General features: G+C 43.5%; 1 protein-coding gene across 4 annotated transcripts; it reads left to right on the plus strand.

Moving 5' to 3' along the window:
* Nucleotides 1–500: 500 nt before the first annotated feature.
* Nucleotides 501–18271, plus strand: ALG6 (ALG6 alpha-1,3-glucosyltransferase). Of its 4 annotated transcripts, none has more exons than XM_032117396.1 (15): nucleotides 501–591; nucleotides 2466–2574; nucleotides 5457–5541; nucleotides 7330–7419; nucleotides 8100–8188; nucleotides 9868–9950; nucleotides 10595–10659; nucleotides 12500–12685; nucleotides 12891–13026; nucleotides 14974–15059; nucleotides 15429–15513; nucleotides 16559–16629; nucleotides 16919–16987; nucleotides 17430–17628; nucleotides 17797–18271. In XM_032117396.1, the coding sequence occupies exons 2-15, from the start codon at nucleotides 2493–2495 to the stop codon at nucleotides 17989–17991; spliced, it is 1521 nt and encodes a 506-aa protein (XP_031973287.1). In that variant the 5' UTR covers nucleotides 501–591; nucleotides 2466–2492; the 3' UTR covers nucleotides 17992–18271. The 4 variants fall into 4 exon arrangements, with proteins under 4 accessions (XP_031973287.1, XP_031973290.1, XP_031973288.1 ...); XM_032117399.1 differs by having other exon boundaries at nucleotides 17822–17941; XM_032117397.1 differs by having other exon boundaries at nucleotides 509–532.
* The last annotated feature ends 2754 nt before the right edge of the window (nucleotides 18272–21025 follow it).

A 21025-nucleotide genomic window follows, 5' to 3' on the forward strand; every position in this document is an offset into this window, starting at 1 on the left:
CTGCTTCCCAGCTACCTGGCATGGTAGATGGACATGAATCCCAGAATGGTTTGGGTGGGAAGGGACCTTAAAGCCCATCCAGTGCCACCCCTGCCATGGCAGGGACACCTCCCACTGTTCCAGGCTGCTCCCAGCCCCAATGTCCAGCCTGGCCTTGGGCACTGCCAGGGATCCAGGGGCAGCCCCAGCTGCTCTGGGCACCCTGTGCCAGGGCCTGCCCACCCTCCCAGGGAACAATTCCTTCCCGATATCCCATCTCTCCCTGCCCTCTGGCACTGGGAACCATTCCCCCTTCTCCTGTCACTTGTCCAGAGTCCCTCTCCATCTCTCCCGGAGCCCCTTTAGGCCCTGCACGGGGCTCTGAGGTCCCTCCGGAGCGCTCCCCTCGCCCGGAGCAGACCGCAGCTCTCCCCTCCCGGCCCCATCCATGGCGGAGCGTCCCTGAGGCGCTCCCGGCTCCCGCCCCGCGCACGCGCAGAGCCCGCCCGGAAGGCGCCGCGCAGGCGGAAGCGCGCGCGCCCGCCCGAGCCCGGTGAGAGCCCGCGGGCGGGACGGGCTGAGGGCGGCAGCGGGGCCGAGCGGCTGAGGGAGGTGAGGGCTGCTAGCGGGCTGTGGGGGCTGAGGACTCTGAGGGGTGAGGGGGCTGAGGGAGAGCGGGCTGAGGAGACTGAGGGGGCTGAGGAGGCTGAAGGACAGCGGGCTGAGGGGCAGCAGGGTCCGCTGGTGGCCGGGGGCAGCCCGGCTGGGCTCGCAGCTCGGCCCCGGTGTGAGCCCCGCAGCGCCAGCCCGTCCTGGGGGCTCTGAGGAGGCCGGGGCAGAGCAGCCGGGTGAGCGAGGTATTGCGAGTGGGGGGTGATACGAGGAATAAAGGCATCTCCTGACAAGGATTAGAGGAACAGTAGAGTTATAGACAGGTATTGCTGCAACAAATTAAATTCTTCGTTCAGTGTGTGCGTTTTTCAGCTGCTGAAATGTGTGCTGACATCTCAGTTATATTCAGGGCCGTGCATCTATGGCTGAGTTCTGTCAGTCTCCCTGGGCCAGGAGTGGGTGGTTTGTATTGATGTTACTTATTTGAATCTTCATCGTAGGCAGTGTGGAAGGATAGTGGTTTTTTTGGAGTTTTTTTTAGCTGTGATTTTCACCTCCTGCTTACAGGTGGGATCTTGAGAGACCGTCAGGTGTTGCACGTCCAGAGGCAGAAGGTGAAAAATTTGGGATTGACCAAACCAGCTTTATCATCCCCTAAAAATTATTCCTTGTCTAACATTGTTCCCCACACGATACCAAGAATTAAGAGTTCTGTGCTTTCTAATCTCGTGAAAGCATGGCTTTTTGTTATAGGTAGTATGGGATAGTTATTAAAGGTGAAAAACTAGTAGGAAAGAATATTTTAAGAGGCACTTGTGAGAGCTGAGAAAGAGACTCAATATCCCAGAAGACAACTGTTATTCCAAACGTAGGGAATGGCAGAAGTAAACGAGGTGGGGGAGTCTGTAGGTGAGGCTGGTGTAATGTAATAATTAAGAAGATATAATTAATTAATGTTGTGGCAAGATAGAAAAGAAGGACAGATGTATCTTTTATTTGGATAAAAGTGGCTCCCCTGTGACTCAGGCACAGGTGAAAACATGCAAATATCAGTGTTCACCTTTCTACCTATAGATGGAGATCTGCTGCCACAGATTTATAATATTAATTAACTTCTTTTTTCCCCTTGGCGGTGGTGTTGGATCATACCTTTGTGTGAATAGTAAATAAATACGGGTGGAACTGGAGTAGAATAACCTAAACATGCCTTAGATGTTGCTTGTATGTTGCTAAAACTGCAGCTTGGTGCTTCTGTTGGGTGGGATTTTTATTTTTGGTCCGTTACAAGCGTATTAAAGTGACTTGAATTCAATATTGCCTTTTCTTTGAGGAAAGTCTGTGACAGTTGTACCCTTTAAGACTGGAGTAGTTTCTTCCTCACTTTTTTCCTAGTTCAGACTGAAATATTTTTGATTCTTTGGATCAAAGTTTGCATATTCTATAGTTAGCGGTTTGGTTTTTAATTTGTTTTTTTTTTTTTTTTTTTTTGCATAGAGCAACACAATAATTTTCCTGTTTCTCGATTTCTGAGTTTGATGCATGTGGCCTTCAATTTGACAGATTTGGCAATATTTCTTACTTGTAGTGGATCCTTAGTGTGGTGAAATAAGCTTGGTGGGACATCAGCTCTACTGCTTTTTTGGGGCAGAAGGATGGGGAATGTCTCCTGACACTAACTAACTTCTAAATAACTTCTGTTTTGTTTAACTGAGGAAACAAGTGGCATAACTTGGTGCTGGGACATTTACTCACTTTTTAAACCCCTGTGCTTGTTAATAATACAGTGAGTTATTAGTGTAGGAATTGCATAGCAGGAACGCCTGAGGGACAGAAGCCTGGATGGGGCTGTAGCAGTGTTCCTGGTGTGTTTGCAGGTCCCTGGTGTGTCCCAAAGCACAGCCATGGAGAAGTGGAGCCTGATGACAATCACGGTGTTGCTGGCACTCACCGTGCGCTGGGCTGTGTCCCTGGGGTCCTACTCAGGTAAGGCACCTGCACAGGCTGCAGCAGCCTCAGGGAGGGGGATTATGGGGCTGGTGATAAATGAAAAGAAATGTTATTTGTTGCTTAATTTTTTGCTTTTATTTATATAAAATCATAAATAGGAAGCAATGTGTTATTTCAACTGTTGTTATCTTTTAGTTCCTCTTGATTTCCCCCAGGATTCCTTTTTCTTATTTTTTGAAGTGTGCAATGATTAACATGACTGTTTGGAGCAAAACACTGAAAAAAACCACCTTAACTTTTTTTTTTGGGTGATGCTGGGGATAGTCAGTTATATTTTAGGTTGACTATCTGGCTGTTCTCCCCTGTGCCTTTATTTGCAGAATATTGCAGTCTAATCGTACATTTTTTTAATATTATGCTTTAAATTCTGTAGCAGATATAACCTTAACTTATATTTAGCTAATCCTAGTGCTAATGAAGACAGTGTAGAGGTGACAAGGAGTGAACAATTACTCTGCTTGTAGGTGTACCTCCTTAAACTTGTTTACAGCAGGAGCCAGAGCTACATTCTGTTAATGGATGAGTTTTTCTCCTCCCTGTGTCAGAAGGCTTGCAAAGAATTAGCAAGTTCCTTTCCAAGCCTCCCAGTTCCATTCCTACACTTGGAATAAGCTTGCACAAGGCTTGGCCTCTGCAAATTTAAAAAAAGATAAAAAATGAGCCATTACTTTCAGTCCTCGTCAGCCCAAGGAATCAGAACCTCAGTTAAATTCTACTCTGGTTTTTTGAGGCAATGGGGACCCTCATCCCCCGAGTAGCTGGAGCTGCTCAGGAATATTCTGGTGATTTTAAACTGGTAATTCTGGGTTTCATTTACTTGAAGAATTTGCTTGAAGCTGAACTGCATTCCCAATTGTTTTGAGTTTGCTTTCTCAAAATGCCATTTCTGAGAGATCTGTAGGTAACTGAGGGTTTTACCCATCTCTAGGCATGAAACACCCTGTCTTTAGGCATACACTGAATTTCTCTTGCACTGCAAGAGGATTTATTTAAAATTCCGTTGCTAACTAGGTTTTTGTAAGTTGATTTAATTTCAAACCAATCAAGATTGTGGAAGAGAGTCTAAAATAAAGCCTGAGCTAAAATAACAAGTTTTAAATCTTATTTCCTCCACAGTGCTCATATAACTGCTTTTGGAATAGGAAAAGCTGAATCTGATCCAGTCCAGCAAATTATTAAAGCTTAACTTCAAGCATTGGCTAGCTGTAAAAAGACAAACCCCAATGTTAGAGCTGTCAAACACATAAATCCATTTGGATTATTATTCTTCTTTTTGACTTCACGCAGACGTGATGAACTTTTAATTCCACCCTCATTTACTGTACAGTCTTGGATCTCAGTCTCATTCCCACCCTGTTCCTTGCCATCCAGCTTGCTTTTGGATCTGCCTCTGGAATTAAATGAAAAAGCAGGCAGCTCATACCTGGTTTTGAAAGGTTACCATTAGTGATGACCTAGTCTTGGAGAATTATTGAGGAAAAATTTGGTTTCATAGTTTAATGCATAATTTTTTTAGTGCACTGCCAAACTCCGGCTAAATACAGGTGTTGGAAGGAAGCTTCAAACCCTTAAAAAGCCTGCTTCCAGGTTAACGATAAAACTGAATAAGATCTCTACTTTTAAGGTATTTGTGACCCTTTTAAAATAAAATGTTCCATTTTTATTAATTTTTAACTCAGTTTGTCTGTATATCTGATGCTTGCTGTAGATGGAAGCTAAATCTGCATTGTCATACTAACTGATCAGTCTGTATTTGGCTTTTTATCACCAAACCTTTGGATTAAAATCTCTTTTGATCATTCTGAAGACAATTAATTCTTTTCATTCCTTTTTTTCTCCTAGGGATTGAGAAATTGATAGACACACAAACACACACTCTAAAATTTGGCTAACATCTATTTTGTATTTCAATAATCAGGTGGCAGGTTCTTTGTTCCACTGGATTTATAGCTACAGAATTGACACTGATAAAACTCCAGTGTTCCAGTGACCTCACTTACTTGGGAAACTTGAGGCTGAATGTGTCACAGAGTGGAGATAATGTGCTCTCTCTACCACCCAGGAAGAAATTAGCAGAGATAAGAGCTCCTTTCCACTTTCTGGGAATAAATTGCACGTTCCTGGGCTTGTGGGATTCCCACAAACATAGATCATGGGAAAAACTAGAGATGGCTTTCCTATATTTTAAAGAACCTCTTATATCTCTGTCTGGCTCATGTCAATATTTCACTGGGAGCACAATCAGTCCAGTTGCTGTTCTCAGTGATCAGGTTAATAGAAGTAAATAAACATCTGGGAAGATGCTCAGCATGCTGCCATTATCAGAGTTAGTCTTACATCGAGGGGAGTATTTGACATCTGAAGTATTTGAATTGATAAAGCTTTGCTTTTCCATGAAAAGGGCAAATAATAGTATTATAATGATATTGATAGTAAGGTACCATGACATGGCTGAAATACAAGTGAGAATATTGACAATTATCACATACCAAGGGAGTGCAGCAGTTCCCACAAAATCACTGTAACATGTCCATTATGTGCATTTTCCTAGTTCAGGGAAAGTACCACATTTTTCATCTGCACTTGGAAATGATTTTTTTTGTCAGATGAGGAAGGAGTTCTTCACAGCAGAGTATCTTGATAAATGCTTATTGCAGAAATCTCCAGGAAGCCAAAAGAACACATAACTTTTTTTTTCCCTCTGTTAGACTGCATGATGAGGTCTCTATTTGCTCTCAATATTGAGGCATGGAGAATAAAATTGGTAATATGTTAATATGCAGTATATAACTGGAGGAAAGCAATCTCTGTCAACCAATTTTTAGTAATTTTCTAAATGCTGTGTCTTCTCCTTTTAGGGGCAGGAAAACCACCCATGTATGGAGACTACGAGGCTCAGAGGCACTGGCAAGAAATCACCTACAACTTACCCATCAGGCAGTGGTAGGTTGTGCTTACAAAGGGAGAATGGAAGGAAATCCTGGCTGTATTTTACACCTCTGAGCCCATTGTTCACACCCATGATCCATGAGATTTTTAGATGGGTGGGTGCCTGGAATCTAAATGTAAAGGTTTGGAGCTTCATTTGTGCAGATCACTTAAAGCAGAAGGAAAATTATTCTAAATGTTTTATTTCTTTTTACATTATTGCTAATATTCCTTAGAGCTGGCACAAAACAGTAAAAATGTAGTCCATATATGTGCTACAACTCAAATTGGAATATATTGGAATTCCAGGTCATCTTCCAGCAAGGACAGTGGTGTTGTGTGTGGTGTAACTTCCCTGGCTGGCTGTTGGGGAACAGACTAATCTGACAAAATAGAGAATTAATTCACTTGTGTTCTGTAAATACACCTGAACTCTGCGGATGGCTCTGTGTAGTGACCTCAGACCATCCTGTAGTTCCTATATTATCATTTTTATTCTCTTTTTTCTGGGATATCCAAACCCTGACTGTGCCAGAGGTGGGACGAGTGGTGTTACACAGTAATGGAGTTGGCAGCTTTGATCCACTCTGTTACTCTGAACTATATCTCCTTAAAATTAGGAGTTATAGCCGCCAATATTCCCAGGCATTCCCAGGGGCCAGATCAGACACTGTTGCAGGCTGAGTTTAGCTGCCACGTGGGCACCTTGGGCTTGTATTTGCTTTCTGGTTTTATAATTTATATAATATTTTATTTATAATTGAAGGGGTTTTTTGAGTTGGATCTGCTTTGGAAATTGATTCTCTAATACAGCAATGTCCTATTCAGTCTTGGGTGTTTGGAATAGCACATCTTGGCTGACATGCAAGGGATTGCATTCTAGAATTTAAGTATTTCTGGTTTATATTATTCTTTACAGTCTTGACATTATTTGCTAAAGGCTACTTTAAGAACATCCCTTCTTATTCTCTGCTAATTAAAACTCTGAAAGCTTCCTTACTAAAAATTACTGGATATATAAGGATTGTTTTTCTTTTCTTACTGAAACTATGAGTTTATGGAAGGTAAAATGAAAAAAATAAACTCCCAAAACTGGCAAGTTCCCTGAAAGTTGCAAACTGTGACATTCTGCATGAGGAATCTGCACTGCCTTGGCAGGAGCAATCTTGAATTGTAGGATAAGAAGCAGAGATGCAACTCAAAGAAATATGATTTATCATCAGTTCAGAAGACACTTCAGGCTGCTCATAAAGAATTCAAGAAATAGCATTTACTATAATAAATGTCAAAAATTGGCTGCATTTGAGGTGAGGAAGTGGAAAAGCCAAGAGCCTGCCCTGTGGCAGTGGGAGCAGCCAGTCAGTGTTTCACTGGGAGATGGAAAGGGGCTGGTCCTCACTGTTGGAACTTTTCCTTGCACAAACCCCTCTGTTGTCATTTGGGAGAGGTGACTTTGTTTTAACTGCTGCCACAGAAATCCTGGCACAACGTAATCACAAACGGGAAAATCCTTTTCTTTCCTTTCACGTGCTCCACCTGGGTTTGGAGGTAGAACCAGGAGTTTCCCTCTCCACTGAAGTGAGCTTTAGCAGCTTTTTTTTGCAATCACAAATGTGTGAACTCTGAATCACTTTTACTGTTATTTTGTTGCTTGAGACTTATTTAATATGAAGTAAAAATAAGCGGAAAAAGAAGTTGCCACCTTCTGTTTTGGATTTGGAATACATTTAATATTCAGCCTTTTCCTTGGGCCAAAACCAAGCTGGAAATGTAGTCTTTAAATTGAATTTTATTTTTTTCTAGGTACTTCAATACAAGTGATAACAACCTGCTGTACTGGGGCCTTGATTACCCACCTCTCACTGCCTATCACAGTTTTGTGTGTGCTTACATGTAAGTTCAGTGTTTTCAATCCCGTGTTACATTTTTCTTTCTGCCAGCTCTGTAAATTTAGATGTGACTTGGATATTCAGCTTTCCCTGGAAGCCACTGCTGGATCTGTGATGCCCAGGGAAAAGTGCTGTAGGAAAAGGGGGCATTGCCTGGGAAAGCTGTTGTGTGTGCAGAGCCCAAGTGACATTTGATGAGTGGATATCATGTAAATAGAATTCTGTTATTGGAATACTTTTTCCACAAGGGCTTTGCTGCTGTTGGAATGAGACTTATGGAATAAGAATGTAGGTTAAAGTGCACAGGCACAGCTATGTGGGGCATCTATGTGAACTGTAAATGGTTTATATTTAATACTTAAGCATGAAAGGTATTTACAATTGTTTTTTTTTAAAGTCCCTGGAACCAGACTGGAGGTGGTTATCTTGTCCTAATAAATATTGTATTCCATTTTTACTGTTTCCAAACGTTATTTTTTTTCAATTGTGAAACAGTCTATAGTGTAAACTGATCTAGTGGTGAGGAAAAGCTTTCATTGATCACTATTGCTCTCTGAAATATTTCTTCTCATTCATCTTAATTCTTGGAATCTGCTCCTGTGCATGTCATCTTTATTGCTGCAAGGAGTGTAAAGGGAAATGAGAACTGTCTGCATTTTGATGTGTCTGTACTTTGTTTTACAGAGCAAAGTTAATAAATCCTGATTGGGTTGCTCTGCACACATCTCGGGGCTATGAGAGTCAGCCCCATAAGTTATTTATGCGTACAACAGGTAGGAAGATTATACTTCCTTGGGATCATCCTGCACATTTGTCTTGCTTACTAATTCAGCATGTTTAATATGCAGCTTCTCTGTCTTTACTGGTTTATTCTCAGTTTTTTAATTGGGTGGCTTTGCAGGTCCGTTTCTGAGCCAAATTCCTGCATTATTTCCTCTTCTGCCATCATTTGTGAAGCTGACAAATATAAAATATAGAAACAAGTTTTCAATCCAATTAATTAATTAAAAACTAAAACACAGCTACTCTTTGTAGCATAGACCCATTTTTTAATTTTGAAAATAATATTCTTGTTTTCCCTTCCATTCTGACAAAGACTCTTTTTATTTTTAGCTTCACTTGGTTTTTATTGTAGTATTATTTCACATGTAGCCTGGCATTTACTGACTTAACAACCTCTGGAGGTGTCAGAGATCTTCATTAGGAGCTCAAAGGCAGAGATATTTGATATTATTACTGTGAGCAACAAAGTAATAATTTATTTTACTGCTTGTATTCTAAATTTGTCTTATACCATTTGATTGTTTTGAACTGCAAACAAATGCAGAAAAAGATTTGTACCATAATTTGGTAGCTGTAGCAGTAGGACAGCAAAGAATGTGGCCAATGAACTCTTGTTTCATGTTACTGTTTCTTTCATTTAAAATGTCTTTTGCTTTTTCTAACACAAAATGCTTTCTGATTGCAACAGCAGAATTTGTTATTCATCAATAGCTTTTCTGTACTTCACAAACCTCTCAGTCTGCTCTCCGGTAATTGATTGAATTGAAAAAAAAATAAAAATCACTAGAATTTAATTATCCTTGAAATGGTCTTTATTAATTTTGAAATCAAGTCACTTGACACAACACTGATGGATCTGGAGAGCTGATAAACACTTTTTAACAGGAGCCATTAGAAGAATGCATTAAAATAATTCAGGGTGGTCAATGGCAGCTTTATTTTAAGCATCAGTGTATTTGTTTTGCTAACACCTTGGGTATATTTGTTTAGTTGTGGCTTAAGCTGACAAAACAATTTATCCCTGGATAACTGAAATATTTAAACATATCCTTTCCCTCTTGGAACCACTGCACATTTGCTGAAAGTGGTTTGTAGAAATAATCTGAGTATTTTCTTGAGTTTTTAAGACAACACTCAAGAAGAATTCACCTGCTGAACATACCCTGGGCAGGGGAACCTGCTGGCTCTGTTCTCTTGTTCCCTCTCTTACAAATCCTTGCTGTAGGCAGGTGATCAGAGCCAAATCCCTGCTTTCAGTGTCTTTATCCCCATCACTGGTAATTCACACAGAGATTGGGATCATCTGGAGTTGCTTTATTGTGCCCCCAGCCTTCTCTGTCCTATCCCACAACCTGGGTCCAGTCAGGGCTGATTTCTTTGGGGCATTCCCGAATGCCTGCCCTGCTTTTGGCATGTGAGGAACTACAGTGTGACTGAGGCTGTGCCAGGAGCCAGGACAGCTGAACACGTGGAAGCAGCAGCTTTGGGACATCAGAAGTGAGCCTTAGAAACATTAACAAGATCAAATTCTGTAGACCTGTTTCTTTTTGTCCTTTGAAGTAGAACTGCCCAGTTTATTTCTGATATTTTGATGTTTATTTGCCTGTGTTTTTTCTTTGTCTCCTCCTTGTGGGAGGATTCTAATGGAAAATTAATCTTTATTTTTCAGTGTTTGTTGCTGATTTGCTGGTTTATATCCCTGCAGTTATTTTATATTGTTTTTCCTTGAAAGAAACATCTGCAAAAAAAAAGGCAAGTACCTGGTGTGTGTAAATTAAACAAAGAAAACACTGTTAGAACAGGGTAGAAATGTAACCCTAAGTTAATTAACACCTAGAATGCCCTGATGGCTCCCATGTAAAACTGATGACAATCACTATAGCTCATATTATAGGCTTTTTACTTAAAAAGATTCAAAAAGCCATTATTTTATCTCATAGCAATTATTTTAATGCTTTCAATAACAAGATGCTCTTAAGTTTAGTAGCCATGAACTTCTGAATGATGTTTTTCCTTGAATTTATTACTTGAATAGTAAAAAAATAATTTGTGGTATGGCAGGAGGAGATGTGGGAACTGCTTTGTCTTGAACACTCCTTACAGTAGACTTTGGAATAATAAGTCTGATTTTTGGAGTGGTTTAAGATAGGTGTGGGTGATCTTTGAGCTATTGTAAAGGGCAGGCAATATTCAATATTTTCTCATTTATGGCAAATCTTTATCCTTTTTTATTTCTTCAAAATCTTACTGACAGATGATTACTTGTGGAGAATAAGATTGCTACATACAGGATGCATCATGGAGGGACACATTTTGTCCTGGAGAAGTTCCTCTGTCCAATGCCTAGTTTGGGACTAATTCTTTTTCCTCTCTCTTTTTTCATCCTTTTTTTCCAGGTTTCCAGTGCTCTCTGCATCCTGCTTTATCCAGGCCTCATCCTTATTGACCATGGGCACTTCCAGTATCCTTGTTCTGCATGGAAATGAATTTCTGTTGATGGAATCACTGTTCCTTAGCACTTGATAGGGTTCTGCCCACCCCAAACAGAGATATCAAAGGAAGCTGTAAGTCTGAAACATATTGGAGATAAAAATTATTGATATTGGCACAAATCAATCCGAACATGAATATCATTCTTCCCATGCCTCCAGCTCATCTCCCTGTCAGTCACTTCCCTGCAGACAGCATCACTGGTGCTGTGACAGTAAGGAGAGTGATGGGTTGTGCTCCTGTGATTTGTGTGTGCAGAGGGAATCCCCTTAGATCTTCCTGGGTTGGCAGAGCAGTGTCAGGTGGAGCTGTGTGAAATGTTCAGCTCTATAAAACCTCCCCTTCTGCCTCGGCTTCACAGCTCAGGGAGGTGAGTTCAGGGCTGACTGGTCCACAGTGGTGGTGGACACCTTCTCAGGTGGGTCTGTGTTAGTAACAATTCTGGTTTTGTTCTGGTTTTGTACACAAACAGGCCAGTGCTGTCAGCTCACCCCGTGCTGGGGTGCTGGAGGTGTAGCAGCTGCTGTGGAGGCAGGGATTTACTGCAGATTTCTGTGCCAGCCCTGCCACTCTGATGTGACCAACGCCATCCTCTGAGCAGCTCCAGCAATGCAGAGATTTGTTTACCCTGAGCTGCTGCACCTTTGCAAGATCAGGGCCTCTCAGTGTGAGTTTGCTGATGTGAAATCAATGAGGTGTCAAATGTACCTGGTGATGTGGAGTGGGAAATGTGAGTGGGCCGAGAGCTCCGTGGGCAGTCTGGATGTGTTGTCACAGCTACTTAGGCTGACAGAGGGAAAACAAAATATTGTGACATTTCTGACAATACAAGAAATACAAGGGGATGGAGTGACAGGACAGGAGGGAGTGGCTTTCCACTGCCAGAGGATGGGTTTGGATTGGATACTAGGGAGAAATTCCTCCCTGTGAGGCTGGGCAGGCCCTGGCACAGGGTGCCCAGAGCAGCTGTGGCTACCCCTGGATGCCGGGAAGTGTCCAAGGCCAGGTTGGAGCAGTCTGGGATGGTGGAAGGTGTCCCTGCCCATGGCAGGGGGTGGGACTGGATGGGCTTTAGGGTCCCTTCCAATTCAAACCATTCTGGGATTCTGTGTCTTACTGGTTTATCTAAGTTTTTCAAAAAACAAATAAACCCCAAAGCTAATACTTGTTGCAATTTAATAGTAAGTGTGGCTTAGTCTCTTCTAAATCTCCTGAGCCTGGGAAGCTCTTTTCAAAGTCACAAGGCAGTAACCTTGTTTTTAGCAACTATTACTCATTGTTTGAGCAGAATTAGCAGCTCAGGGAACTGGTCATGGATGAGGGTGCCTTGTGAGTGTAAGAGAATCACAAACCCCTCAGAAGTCCTTGAACTAAATTATACATAATTTAAACACTGACATATTTGAATATTCTGCACATATCTTGTGGGAGCTGGAAGGGGAAGCCTGTGAGAGCTTTATCTTTAACCATGTAAACGCTAAGAAGAAAATGTTGGTTGTTGCAAAGAACTGTCACTGCCACCAAAAGCTGGGTTGGCTGAATAGACATTACACGTGTAATTAACACACACAGAATTTGCCCTCGGTTTTGTCTGGGCAAGCTCTGAATCAAACCTTGGAAATACAGAAATTACACTTTCAATGGAAGTAAAATTTTTTATCTGTGGGGGCAACAGAGTCGCAACTGGCAGTGTGTCCTTAAAACTAACTTGGCAAAACTCATTTTGTAAGCTATTTCTGCTTCCCCTCAGGGCATTAATTGCTGCCTTCCAGAAGTGAGACGTGTATCTTGTCCTTGACATAAAAAACCATATACAACTCAGTGAGCCTTGGCTTGGCCTTGTGGGCTGTCCTTTGTTTGTCCCGTGACTGGGACCTCCTGGGCTCTGTGGCGTTTTGCTTGGCCTTAAATTATAAGCAAATGGAGCTCTACCATTCCCTGCCCTTTTTTTGCTATTTACTTGGAAAGTGCTTCAAGAAGGGACTGAAAGGAAAGGGGTAAGTGGCTTTAAAGTGTTTTATCTTCCTCAGGAATCAGCCTGGCGTGGGGAATGGGAATGTCCTTGTGTGCATGTGGGCCCTCCTGAGTTCATTGTGTGCGAGATACCTGGTGTAACGTGTTCCTGTGCTGCACAGTGAGGATTGCTCTTGACTTCTGTCCAGCATTCCTGGATTTCTCTGGTGATGTGCTGTCCTGTTGCAGGCTGGTGCTGTTGGCTAAACTGGCAGGGACAGTGCTGTTGTCCTTCGCTGCCTGCTGGCTCCCGTTCGGCACCGACGTGGAACAAATCATGCAAGTACTCAGAAGACTCTTTCCCATTGACAGAGGCTTGTTTGAGGCATGCATGTTTTCTTCTCCCACCCACTGCCCTGTCCTGTATTCTTAGATCCCTGGAGAAACCTTCAGCCTGACCTTTAGGATTTCATGGGGGAGACACGGCGCAGGGCGAGTAACTCGAGATGGCTTCTTCAGCAGTCGTTTCTTGCCAGTTATTTAATCCAGTGTTTAACCCCAGCTCAGCTGGCATCTTCCAGGATATTATACCAGTAGACAACACTTATCCCATCATCAAACCCATACTTCAATCCATACATTTTTCCATTGAAATAGATTCCATAGTAATTGACAGTGTCAGAAGATGTATAACCTTGACAGTCAACAGCCTCAGCCTCTGGGGTTCTGCTCCCCTCTTTTCAATGGGATTAATTATTTTTTTAAAATAATTTTTAAATGGTGTTTTAGATACAGCCTAGAACTTCCTTTTTTCCCCACCCTGTGCAGTTTCCACAATGTTTTCCAAAAGTTTTAGGCCGCTTCTGCTTTTGGTTTTGCCTATGCTGAAGGTGCTGACCCTTAATCCAGTCCCTCAATTCCTCATTTACCGAATGGCAGTGCCACAGGAATTTGGGATAAAGGGTTCTCATCTCCCAAGTCACAGGGAGTTGTTGGTGTTTTAATTGGGGCACGAGTCAATATTACACTTCTTACACCAGATTCTCAACTTCAAGCTTAACCCAGAAAATGAAGCTTTGAATTTCCAGGTTGTCACAGGGATTAAAGCAAATTCTCATGTAGTTTGATTAATCTTAATTATTCTTTTAATCTTTTTTAGATGTAAATAATATCACAGCTGGCACTTATTTCTTCAAAAGTTAATGCTGATGTACCAAAGGCAGTGGAGGTGTTCTTAGTGTATTCTCTGCTAGTTTGTTTTAAAATCCCCAACAAACACCAAACAACCCCTCCAGAAAAGACACCCCCCCAAAAAAAACAATGACCCTTTTCCTTGAGAATGATTTGGAATTTATAAAGGAATAATTTTGCTCACCACACCTTTTATTCAGTACCAAGTTTAAAAATAAAATCTGTAAATGACAATAACCAATGAGTCCAGAAGAGCTGGAGGATTTTAGTCTAATATTAGCCCAAATATTTTCTGAGCTGCTCAGGGCAGTGACTTGCTGGATGCTGATGGAGATAAAATGAGAATTTGTCCACGTAAGCAGCGCTCAGTAACTTGGCCTGGGGTGTGACAGGTTCTGTGCAGTTCCCATTTGCAGCCCAGGGTGTGACAGCTCCCATTTGCAGCCCGGGAACACTTGCTGATGGCTGGAAAATCAGCCTGGCTGCGAGGAGGAGTCGCTGGTGCTGCCAGAGCTGTGTTCCCCGGAATCCCCGGCAGATTCCGGGCGCTGGCAGCAGGGACGGAGGGGGCTCAGTTGCTGGTGGGAGTCGCCTCCGTGGGGTTGTGTCTACACAGCTGTGCCCCCAGCAGCTGTCTGGGGATGAGTTTCACCAGCAGGAGAGCTGCAGTTACAAATTTAATTTTGAAAGTGATCCTAGCACAACTGCTAATGTCTTTAGAGTTCTTGATTTATTGGAGGTTAACTCTGTCAGTGCTAGCGAGCAGCGAGCACAGGCACGGGCAGGTATGACAGCACAGAGTGAGAAAGGATTCACACGTGCCAGGGTTTACTCAGGGACAGTGTCAGAGCCTTAATTCCACAAAATGTCTGGTCTCATGGGTTAAGTCATTGTCTCTTGTGCTGAAGAACTATTTCTCACTTACTTTAGAGCATGTTTTAATTGGGTCTCTTGAAACTTTCTGTTTTTGAAGAGCAGAATCATCTCCAGTATGTCTAAGAATGTGATGTACACTTGCAAGTGTTATTTGCACTCTCATGGTAGAAACCCAACAATCCCCACCTCCCAAGCCCCATTGTTCCCACAGACATGAGTGTAATTATATATAATTATCACTGATTACCTTTTTATTTCCTTCCAGGATAAAGTAGCCAATATTTGGTGCAGTCTAAGTGTCCTTATAAAGATAAAGAATGTAATATCCCCTCGAACTCAGCTGAAACTCAGGTAAGACATAACTGGAGTGCTTTAGGCAGTTTTTATCTGCACTGTTTTTTCCAAGAGGAGTAAATTTTCTCGAATTGCATTCTTTCCTATACTGTATATTTCTCCCAAGTGATGAGGGAGAAATATTAGGAATATATATGACTGAAAAATTCCATGCTTGTTTATATAGTGATTTCAGTTGCTTGATTAAAACTGAGTTAAAATTTGCAAATTCAAAGACTTCAACTATCTTTCAATGCTTTTAGAAGTCAGGGCTCCCAGTTTTGCTCCTTGACTCAGTGAAGAATTCGGGTCTGGCTCTGCAGAGTGAAGTGTTAATGACTGTAGTCACTCACGTATTAAATCTGTTTTTCTTCCCCAATCGTTTAGTTTTGCTGTAACATTCCTGAGCCTGCTCCCTGCCTGTATCAAGCTCACTGTCCAGCCTTCCCTGCGAGGGTTTAAATTTGCTTTGGTGAGTGTTTGCTTTTCACTGCTCCCTGTTTGATATCTACCACAAGCACTGGAGTGCAACCAGCAGTGCCAACAGCAGTTGTGCAGGGCACAGAGGGTGGGAGCCATGAAATGCTGAAGGAATTGGTTAAAAAGAGTTTTGCTCCCACAAATCCAGGGCTCTGACCTGTCCTTTAAACCCAGATTTGTTCCTTAAGTTCAGTTTTCTTTATTTAACCCCATATTTTTATTACCTTCCTCTGAAGAGCCTTTAGAAGATGCCACACACATTTAAACCTCAGATAGAATTGGGATTTCTCCTCTTTTTGTTTGGCTTCCAAAGTGCCAGTTTTTCTTCCTTCACTGGCTGCAAAATTCAATTAAAAAGTCCCCAAATGGACATTGTGAGCTCATTAGTGGTTTGAAAATATAATGATCCTATTTTCCAAAATGTTTGCCTTCTCTTAGTCACATCATTGAATTGAAGCACATTGCCATGACTTCCATGCAAAAACAGTTCTCCTTGAAATCAACATTATAGGGAGCTGGGTCCTAAGTTTCAGAGTTACAAACTAATTTCTCTTTTTAATTTTATCACAACATTGCCTAAAACTAATATCTATCCTAAGAACTGCTTGGTTTTACAGCCTGTTTTTGTTTGGTGGGGGAATGAAAAGACAATTTGTTTACTTTTATATTGGCTGGTCACAGTGAGGAGCAAAATTTTGTGTCAAAAATGGGGGTAATTCTTACCATGAGTGGGATTTGCCAGTGCCTGTGTGTGGGAATGTTGTGATTCTCTGCTGGGAATGCTCTTGTCAGGGAAGTTGAGCAAGAGGGAGGCTCTGCCTGAAGGACTTTGTGACTAATTCTGGATAAACTTTCGAACAAGGTGGTTTTGGTACATGAGGGTGGTTCCAGGAGCTGCCCTGGAGGAAATGCAGCAGTTAATTAGAAAACTCAGCTCGTTTAGCTGCTGCCTGTCACAGAGCCTGTGCCAGCAGACACCACAGAGGGCTTTGCTTTGCAGTCACACGGACTGACACATCTCTGCTCTCCCTCCTAAGGTCAGCTGTGCCTTGTCATTTTTCCTGTTCTCCTTTCAAGTCCATGAAAAATCTATTCTTCTTGTGTCAGTGTAAGTAAATTGTTTTCCTGTGGGTATATTTTAATCTTTTCCTCATCTTCTTACTGCATGCTGTTTTCACTTAGAAATACATCAGCTTGTAACAACCCTGCACATTTGCTTTTCTAATGTAAATTTGTAAATGAAGGTGTGCAAGTACAGCCAGGCTGGTCTGTCCTTTCAGTGGTGGCTGTGGGGACAGTCACCAGCACTGCTGTTCTATGGGGATGTCCTACATGGACCTGGGAGTGCTGTTGGATATGGGAATATTTGATAACCCTTTTTCTTCTTTTCATCCCAGCCCAGTCTGCTTAATCATAAATGAAATCCCCTTTATGGCCACGTGGTTTCTACTTGTGTCAACTTTCAGGTGAGTCGGAAACTATTAACAGAGCTGGAGAGGGATTTTGGACAAGGGATGGACAGACAGGACACAGGGAACGGCTTCCCACTGCCAGAGGGCAGGGCTGGATGGGATATTGGGAAGGAATTGTTCCCTGGGAGGGTGGGCAGGAGCTGGGATGGAATTCTCCGAGCAGCTGTGGCTGCCCCTGGATCCCTGGCAGTGCCCAAGGCCAGGCTGGACATTGGGGCTGGGAGCAGCCTGGGATGGTGGGAGGTGTCCCTGCCATGGCAGGGGGTGGAATGGATGGCCTTTAGGATCTCTTCCAACCCAAACCCGTCTGCAATTCCATGATAACCCTGTTCTTCCCTAGTTCTAGCAAGGATAAATATATTTACTGCTTTCCCCTCTTTTCTGCATTCTCTGAATCCCCCCTGGAACGCTGCTGGCCCTGGCTGATGCCACCCAGCCTGCTGCCCCTGCTGCTGAAGGACGGGCTGCTCCTGGCCTACGCCGTGACCACGCCCGCGTTCCTGGCCGTGTGCCTGGCCTCCTTCTCCATCCTGGAGAAGACCTCAGCAGAGGACCTGCAGCTCAAGGCCTTCTCCCTTTCCCTCAAGGGTTACGTGTCCTGGTTTAAGTCCTTTCCTAGGATTGTCAGGAGCCTGGTAAGCAAATTTTATTCCTTTACCTCTTACTTGCAGCTTTCCCCAGCGCTGAAGTACCCGTGGAGGGGGGCTGTCATTTCTTTGTGCCGTGTGGAACAGTGCAGAGCACCCAAGCAATGAAGTGACAGCTGACCTGTCTGAGGTGTTCCATCATTCCTTGTCTTCCAGTTCCTTCTGTCCATGTCCCTGATAGGAGTCCTGTCTGTCCTGAGTGCTGCAGTGCCTCCTCCCCAGAGCCTCCCAGATTTATTCCCCGTGGCCGTGGCCGTTGTTTCCTGCCTGCACTTCCTGCTGTTCTTGGTGTATTTTAACGTTGTGATACTCTGGGACTCCAAGAACAGAGGGCAGAAGAAAATGAGTTAATGAAGCTGAAGCTCCAGGACTGAGTGTGCTCAGTGAGAGGTGCCAGCACTGCAGAGGAGCCTGTGTGTGATGGACACAACTGCTGGAACCCCAGGAAAGCCAGGAAACACCTTTTGCTTATTTAAACACAAAACAATCAAAGACTGTTCTAAAGGAGAAATATTTTGAAGAGCATTGGGAATGGGATTTGGTTTGTTTTCTCTGGAAGTGTCACACTTTTGTTACCATTTGTAAACCTAAAATGCCTAATAAAGGACCAAATTTTGAATTAATGCTAAAATACTGTATTAGCAAAAATAGCATTAAGTTTTCTCCTTTCCCAGCATAAAAAGCATAAGGAAGTGCAGGGAAAGTAGAAACTCGTGCCTGGCAGCACTGAAGCTGTGGTGCTGAACTGCTTCATGACACAAACCTGGTTTGTGGCATCAGTCACTGTCCCCCTTTGCTGGGGGTCAGCAGCTCTGATGTCTAAGGCTGCTGCAGCTCTCTCTCTAACAGGACTGAAAAGCCACAACTTTTGGTTCTACTGCAATAAAAGCTGAGGTGCTGCAGTGCCGTTTGAAAAGAAAATACCCAAACCCCTTATTAAATTGCACAGCAATTTGCAGATGTAAACTGAACTCAACTCTGCAATTTCTCCCTGGGCACAGCTCAGCCTCCAAAGCCAATAATTCAGAGAATACAAATTGATTGAGTAATTATAAACATAACAAAGCATGGAGGAAGAAAATAAATCATAAAGCAATTTAGGGTCATATAGTTTAATTAGGAGTCAGTCTATTCTTTTTTTCTGTATCTATATATAAATATAAGAAAGCCCCCCCCACCCCTTGTTTAAAGGCTTCCCCTGTCACATTCCAGGCTGTCACTGCCCTCAGCCTCAGTGTGTGAATCAGCTGTTCTGGGAACTTCCAGCTGGGCCACTTCTGAGCCCTGGCAATGGAGTCCCTCAAGCTCAGTGGATTTGTGCAGGTTTTCCAGGCTTATTTGTTGTGGAAAATGTACCCCCAGCCAACACTGCCCCCCTGGCAGCTCAGAGAGAATGGAAAAGGGGCTCTGGAGTAGGAACCAGCAGGATATTGGGGGTGAGCACAGTTCAATTTCCCTGCACTGTAAGTTTGCTATGAAACAACAGAAGTTCCATCTTTTCCCAAGTATTTAGGATTTTCTGTGGGTGACTCTTAACTGTGGCATGCAAGAGCTCTGCCCACAGCATAGCCTTTCTGGAAGTGTAGGCTGAGTGGCACGGATGGGTATCAGGACACAAAATAGGAATCTTTGTCTCCAGAGGCTGTGAAATCCCAAAACCACCGTGTTTCCCCCAAGGAACGGCTGCCTGAACCTTGTCAGCCCGAGGAAGGGCTGCATAACAGGAACATGAAGGTGGATGGAAGCAGAGGGAGCCCAGGGTCTCATTAGCCCAGCCGTGTCCAGCAGAGCCCAGGCCCATCCTTCCCCCGTACCCAAACATTAGTTTTGAGTGTATCCCTTTCCTTTGTCCTTGAGGTGGCCTCGGGGGGTGATAAAGTGAGAGTCACCCGATCCACCTTGTGTGGAACTGGAAATGGTTCTTAACAGCCCCAGCTGCTTCAGAGGCCAAAGCCTGCTACAGCAGGAGGTCAGAGACACAGCGAGTGCTCAATAGCTGGGTGTGGATGAGGGGCATGAGCAGCAGGAGCTCGGTGTAAACTCCCACTGCCTAAAAATGCCCAGTTTATAACCGCCCTGGGGTGAGCTCTGCTGTGACTCTGCTGTCCATCACCACCTGCGCTGTTGGTTCCTGTACACGTTTGATGCTGTTCTTCCAGGACTGCCCAGAACAGCTCAATTTACACCAGCACAGTCAGTTCCAGACCCAGATCAGTAATTATTTAATTTCCAGCTCCAGAGGTTACAGCCAGGTTAGAGAAACTCTGCCTGGTTCAGGTACCCTCAGCCTACAAAGCCAGGGCTGGGGCACCTTACACCCACAACAACCCCCAGCTCTGAAAGCCTGAGACACCAAGGGGGAAATGAGAACAACTGACAATTTCCTCAAACAGCTCCTAACCTTCTTCCCAGTCTGACTGCACAGGCAGTGAAGCGCAAACCCGTTTTTATTAATTAAAAACTCCTAAAGCCTGAGTGTGTGCATGTTCAGCCACACCCTGAACACATTTATCGTGCTGGTGCTCAGAGTTTTCTAGTTATAAAAATCAGTTTATTTGAGGATGGGACTTTGCAGTGGTAGAAAGGACATTCAAGTGTTTGTGTTTATGCTGGACTTTGATAAAAAAGTACAAATCATTTTACGGCACTTTTTCAGCCTACTTGCAAGGATTTGAGATGCAGGGGATTCACTCACCTGGAGGGGTGAGTTTGAGGAGAAGGAAAGAGAAAAGCAGCTGGTTTATATAAAACAGCTCTGCTCCTACAGCATTAAATGCCAAAACTAAACTCAAACGTTGACCTAAAAGCCAATGTTACCAGAGCCCCGTGTGTTACTGCTGGGTTGGAAGCTGAGGCCTTTTTATCCTGGGGCTGGGGTTGACTTTAGAGGAACCCTCGTGTGGATGACAAATCTCTCCCCAGCCATGGCAGCACCACCAGGGAAAGTGTTTGCAAACAACTAAAACGCATCCAGGGTTGGAATAATTAATTCCTTGCACTGCAGAGCTCCCTCCAGCCTTAGCGCCCAGGCAGTGCTGGAGAAGGCCCTCTAGAACCCCCAGTTTATTTCCACACAGCACCAACCCCACCGACACAGGGCTGCACAGCCACCCAGGGTGGATTATTTACATTGAGATTATCTGGTTGTGCACATTGTTAAGTTGAAATAGATGCCAGAAATGTTATCTGGACGTGCACCTGCCCGGCGCAGCGAGCACTCCCCAGCTGGGATTTGCTGGGGAGATTGGTTTACACTCAGTTCTTCGCTCCTTTTAAGTCCAGTCCAGCAGATGGAGAAGTTTGGGTTGATGTGGAATGCATTTTTCACATAATGCCTGTGGGGAGATGAGGAATGACTAAAATAAATAGCAATTAGACAGCAGGA

This window comes from Corvus moneduloides, chromosome 9 (genome assembly GCF_009650955.1).
Source record: "Corvus moneduloides isolate bCorMon1 chromosome 9, bCorMon1.pri, whole genome shotgun sequence".
Taxonomy (NCBI): domain Eukaryota; kingdom Metazoa; phylum Chordata; class Aves; order Passeriformes; family Corvidae; genus Corvus; species Corvus moneduloides.